The following is a 4,970-nucleotide window of genomic DNA, read 5'->3' as shown; positions in this document are numbered from 1 at the left end:
ACAAATTTTTAAGTTATTCTAGCAAAAGAAACACGCAAAATATAACAATTTATGCTTAGTTATAAACACAAAAAGTTCTTTAAATAAATTTTTCCTAACAGGATACACTCAACACCACTCAACGAGTGTTTGTTTTTTACATTTAAAACACGTAATAGAAACAGTAAATATTATCTTTATTATGATATAATGTTATCATTATCTACTTTTAAATATTAAATTGATCATTAAAGCTATTTTAAGCTGGTTTTTCGTTGACTTCTCCTACTCAAAAAGTAAGTGTAAAGTGACAGCTTCCTTTTGTAGTATTAAATAGATGTATCAACACATATAAATACTCAGAAATTGTATACGCAACTCTTTATATACACACGAATCCTCTGTTCGCTCCAGACCAATGGACTTAACTGAACGTTCAAATTAATAAAACATTTAAATAATTGAAAATTAAATGAAGCTACAACTAACATTTTTTAGCACGTGCATTCATTTATGTTAGGGTGTTCTAAACACCTGCAACGCATACTTGTTTATAAAAGATTTTAATTAAACTCCAAAAAATTCCAATTAAATTACGAATATTTACTGATATTATATGACATAATTATATCTATTATATGAATATTACAATACTTTACTACGTCATCGTTGTATATTGAGCAAAAGAAACAAAAAGGAGGAGTAAAAGATAGATGATTACAAAGTCACTTTCTTTGTTACCATAACGTACTTGTTCGAACGTTTCGAGCAGACACACACACGCTCTACAATAAAATAAATATCGTTTATAAAATACAATTAAAAGAAGATTTTTAAACAAAAATCGTCAATAATAATTCTTTATTAATTTAATTCAGTTTACAGGAGTAGAAGGAAAACGCGTAGGAGAGAAAATGCTGCAACATACGAAACGTCAGAATACGTCACTTGGAAATGAAGTTTTCCGTCACATGACTTATTACGTGTGACCTTTTTTCTATAAAATGAAGCAATTTCGCCTCGTTCGACGAATTATTCATTGGTAAAAGGTAAGTTTACTCTATATATAATTTAAATAGAATTAAAACAGGTATAGTTTGATGGAAACTTCGAGTCAGGAGGCCTTCTCTTTACTTCAAACGAGGGTGTTATAATTGGTTAGAAAGACACCTTTCCATTAGAATTGTAATGTTCACTCCTTTATATACAAATATATTCAGGTTGCAGTAAGATTGATTCTTCTGTGTTTGATCAAATTAGATGAGACTTGCTTTATGTTTTCTCTTCATTTCTATTCTCATCGTGGTTTTTTTTTCTAAGAAATTCTGCCAATCTAATGACAGAACAATTCAGCAGTTTTCATTATTATCCTCCTTTGTAGGGTTTTCTGATTAATTTATTAATAATTCCTACGTCTTGTGTCGAAATTTTCTGAATTTTGCATAGAGTTTTGTATATTTGGGTATTAATTAATGAAAGTAAAAGGTATGAAGAGAGAAAATTCTTCCGTGTGTCAAGTGTCGAGATGAGTCGAACTTAATAAACACGTTAATTATTTTTTAAATTAACACAACTTCGACAATTTAAAATGTTAGCTGTCTTTTTGTATTGATGCTTCTAGGTGAAATATATTTAAATCATTTACTAATTAGTAATTTACAAATTTATTAATTAAGTTTGCTAATTTTAAAATTTTACAAGCATATTTATTGTAAATAATTGATATTAATCGTAACCTTTTAATATTACAGCGAGTAAAAAAAACGAAGTGACCACGATGAAAGGAATATTCTTAATTTTCATTTCATCTCTTCTGTTTACAATGGTGTTGGGTGACAATGAAGATGACCATGACCATGACCACTATGATGATAATTACGTTGATCAGTACTGCGGTAAGCTAATGTTTTACTGTTTTAAGTGCATACAGACACTATTTACATACACAGTAATACAGTAATTTCATAAGGTTTTGTTTACGCTCTTCTCAAGCTTAATTTTTGTGGTTTTTCTGAATGTTTTCTGAAATGCTTTCGAGAGATTTATGTTTAATGGCCATTGATTCTATTCAAATCAGTTAACGGTCGAAGGGATGAAAAATACAATGGGTTAAGCGACACGTTGCTTAAATTTTCGTTTCTTTTTCAATTTTTACATCGGAATCTCTATTTATATCATTTTAAATCGGTCTTATTTACATAAAAAACTGTTCAATGGCTCTTCAGTAAGCAATAACAGGAAAATATTCCCAAATATTAATTTTATTACTTTTCACAGGTGTTATCAATATAGATTGTTTTGACTACTGTTTACAAGTATTCATGGGTGAAGAAGTAAAGTATATTTCTATTTGTTTTAATGGAAATTTCAAAGATATGATTAATAAAAACATTCTTTATGGTGTTTAGTATTACGAAAGGTATAGGAAATGTAATCCGGAAGCAGTAGCAGACAAATCACCGGGTGAAAGACAATACTATATATGTAATGTAGCCACAGAGGAGGTATGAAAAATTCAAATAATCATTTTATTTAATAAACACTTTAATAAATAATGAAGTAATAGATGTGCATATTATATTTATTTTACGTTAAGTATGTTTACTTTATGTTAATTGTGCTGCAATTTACAAATAACACACCTGTAAGTTCCCAAAGGTGTTTGTCTGTCTCCTTTCTTGTCTTTCCTTGGGCCAGAAGTTACATTACCCGCATGGCTCTGCTATTAGCAGGAGAAGGATGATGGGAAGGAGCATTTAGAACTTTCTTAAAACTCATTACTACCCACAAAATTAACTTTTTCGCAGCTATATTGTAATTAATAATATAGAAAAATTGGTATACAAAATGCCATTACAACTGAGAAAGTTACGCAACTCGTTGATTGAGTTTTTCTTAATTTTCTGAATAAACAATTAAGTTATTCTTTTAAAAAAGTACAAATTAATTTCTGTAATTTATATTTTTATAGGAGATAGCAACAGCTAACGCATGTACACACAAAGACGAAGAAGAAATAAAAATATTTCATGATGGATTTGAAGTAAGTTTTAAATGCAATTAAAAAGAATAAAAAGTAAAAATAAATTTATAAATTTTATTTCTATTTTGCAGGTTTGTGTCATTTATGAGACTTTGGGTTTAATTTTTCCCCAATTGTTCTGTAGCTGCACTCCCAGCTAAATTTTGAATGTTTAAACGAACACTTGTGAAATTCTTCTTGAAATTTAAATGTAATTAAAATATTTCAAGGAAAAATAAATTTGAATTAAAGAATTTTGTTTTTCCTTTATAAAATATTGCTTACACTATTCCTTTCTACACGCGTTATTCGACTTATATTTATAAATGGCAACAAGTTATGTGGAGCGAAGAGAAGAAATTTAGTAGAGATTGACCAGATGACTGTAGAAGCTATTGCCACGGTATTAAAGAAGAAATAGCACCCAATTATAGTATAAAAAGATTTACTCGTTTTAATGCAAGCGTAGAATAGTTGCATTGCGCTCACCTATCAACAAATAGGCACGGAAGAAAGGCAAGTGCAAGATTCGTTTGTTCTCTATCGTGAGTGAGTACCGCTTCTTACGTGCTGAGTAAGTGCAAGTATTGCCTGACCCTACGTCGTCAGTGTAAGCTTACGATTAACGTCTTGTCAGGTGTAAGAAGCGCTTGACGATACTCAGTCATTCTAAAGCGCTACTTTTGTGTTCAACAGTTGTAGAAAGATATTTTAACTCGCTTATCGGGAGCAAAACCTGTTTTTTTTTCTCTAAACGGTTTAGAATTGTTACAGTAACACAATAAATAATTACTTTTAGCAGTTTATTATTCCTACTTTAGCAGTTTACTATTATTTAAATTCGGAACACGAAATAATTTGTCGTTTTTAACAGGTTACACTCAAATTCGCTCGACATTAGTGAGCGTGTTTGTTTTTTTACAGTTAAAACATGTAACAGAAATGGTAATTGTTATCTTTATTATGATTTTATGTTATTACTAGCTACTTTTAACTATCAAATTAATAATTAAAGCGAGTTAAAGGTAATTTTACATTGAATTGTTCTACTCATAAAGTAAGTATAACGTCACAGCTTCCTTCTGAATAGAATACATTGAATAAATGTATTAACAATTAATACTACGCAGAGATTTTATAATTTACAATCAGAAAAAAAAAACAAAAATTTCTATTAAATTTATTCACATTAATAACGAAGGGATTACTGTTTAATACGAATCTTAAAGTAAAGAAACGATTATTAATATGTATGATGTTAAAAACATTTTCGGGACACAATAATTAAATTAATAAAATCACAAGTACATTTATATAATGAACACGTTATATGATAATTATGCCACTTAACGTTCAGTTAGAATAGGCATGAAGTGCACCTGATAACCAGCAGCGAACAGACACACGCACGCTCTACAACGAAATAAATATCGTTTATAAAAATACAATTTTAACTTGCTTTTTAAATAATTTAGAAGTAGATATTAAATATAAGAATTACATTTTAAAAGTTTTAATGTTATAATAACACTAGTTGCGTGTGACCTGCTTTGTTCCGATTATTGAGGAAAGAAAGTGGTGATAAAAACAACGGTACTATAACTAAAACATACATTAATTAACGTGAGAATTTGTTATTTTTTCGAATGTCGATAAATATAGAATACGTTGATTTATACAGAACGTTTTACCTAACAAACACACATAAGTTACGAGAGGGTGAGATTTAAGGATTGTTAGAGGGTGGAGGCAACGGCACTTTTTCTACGATGTCGTATAAGATGTCCTTTACATATTATTAATTTAATTCAGTTTATAGGAGTAAACAAAATAATGCGTAGGAGAAAAATTGCCAAAACATACGAAACCTACCTATGATGCCATTATACAACACTCGAAAAGGAAGTATTAGTCACATGACTTATTACGTTCACTTGTGGCTATGAAATATAGCGTTTTCAGCTAGTTT

General features: G+C 29.3%; 1 protein-coding gene across 3 annotated transcripts; it reads left to right on the top strand.

Annotated features, from left to right (window-relative positions):
- The first annotated feature begins 947 nt into the window (after window positions 1–947).
- LOC111626201 lies at window positions 948–3,255 on the top strand. 3 transcript variants are annotated; one of them, XM_023369509.1, is made up of 6 exons: window positions 948–1,028; window positions 1,731–1,874; window positions 2,257–2,312; window positions 2,388–2,483; window positions 2,951–3,022; window positions 3,094–3,255. In XM_023369509.1, the coding sequence occupies exons 2-6, from the start codon at window positions 1,757–1,759 to the stop codon at window positions 3,160–3,162; spliced, it is 411 nt and encodes a 136-aa protein (XP_023225277.1). In that variant the 5' UTR covers window positions 948–1,028; window positions 1,731–1,756; the 3' UTR covers window positions 3,163–3,255. The 3 variants fall into 3 exon arrangements, with proteins under 3 accessions (XP_023225277.1, XP_023225278.1, XP_023225276.1); XM_023369510.1 differs by lacking the exon at window positions 948–1,028 and adding an exon at window positions 1,100–1,164; XM_023369508.1 differs by lacking the exon at window positions 948–1,028 and adding an exon at window positions 1,403–1,464.
- Window positions 3,256–4,970: the final 1,715 nt, after the last annotated feature.

This window comes from Centruroides sculpturatus, unplaced genomic scaffold (assembly GCF_000671375.1).
Source record: "Centruroides sculpturatus isolate CEXI.00-Female unplaced genomic scaffold, Cexi_2.0 scaffold285, whole genome shotgun sequence".
In the NCBI taxonomy this organism is placed as follows: Eukaryota; Metazoa; Arthropoda; class Arachnida; order Scorpiones; family Buthidae; genus Centruroides; species Centruroides sculpturatus.
The sequence above is the reverse complement of the archived record's forward strand: the minus strand, read 5'-3'. Positions and strand labels throughout refer to the sequence as shown.

Coding starts and splice junctions, on each gene's coding strand:
- LOC111626201 (XM_023369508.1), top strand. Junction 2,313..2,387: donor AAGTATTCATGGGTGAAGAA/GTAAAGTATATT, acceptor TATGGTGTTTAG/TATTACGAAAGGTATAGGAA. Junction 3,023..3,093: donor TATTTCATGATGGATTTGAA/GTAAGTTTTAAA, acceptor TCTATTTTGCAG/GTTTGTGTCATTTATGAGAC.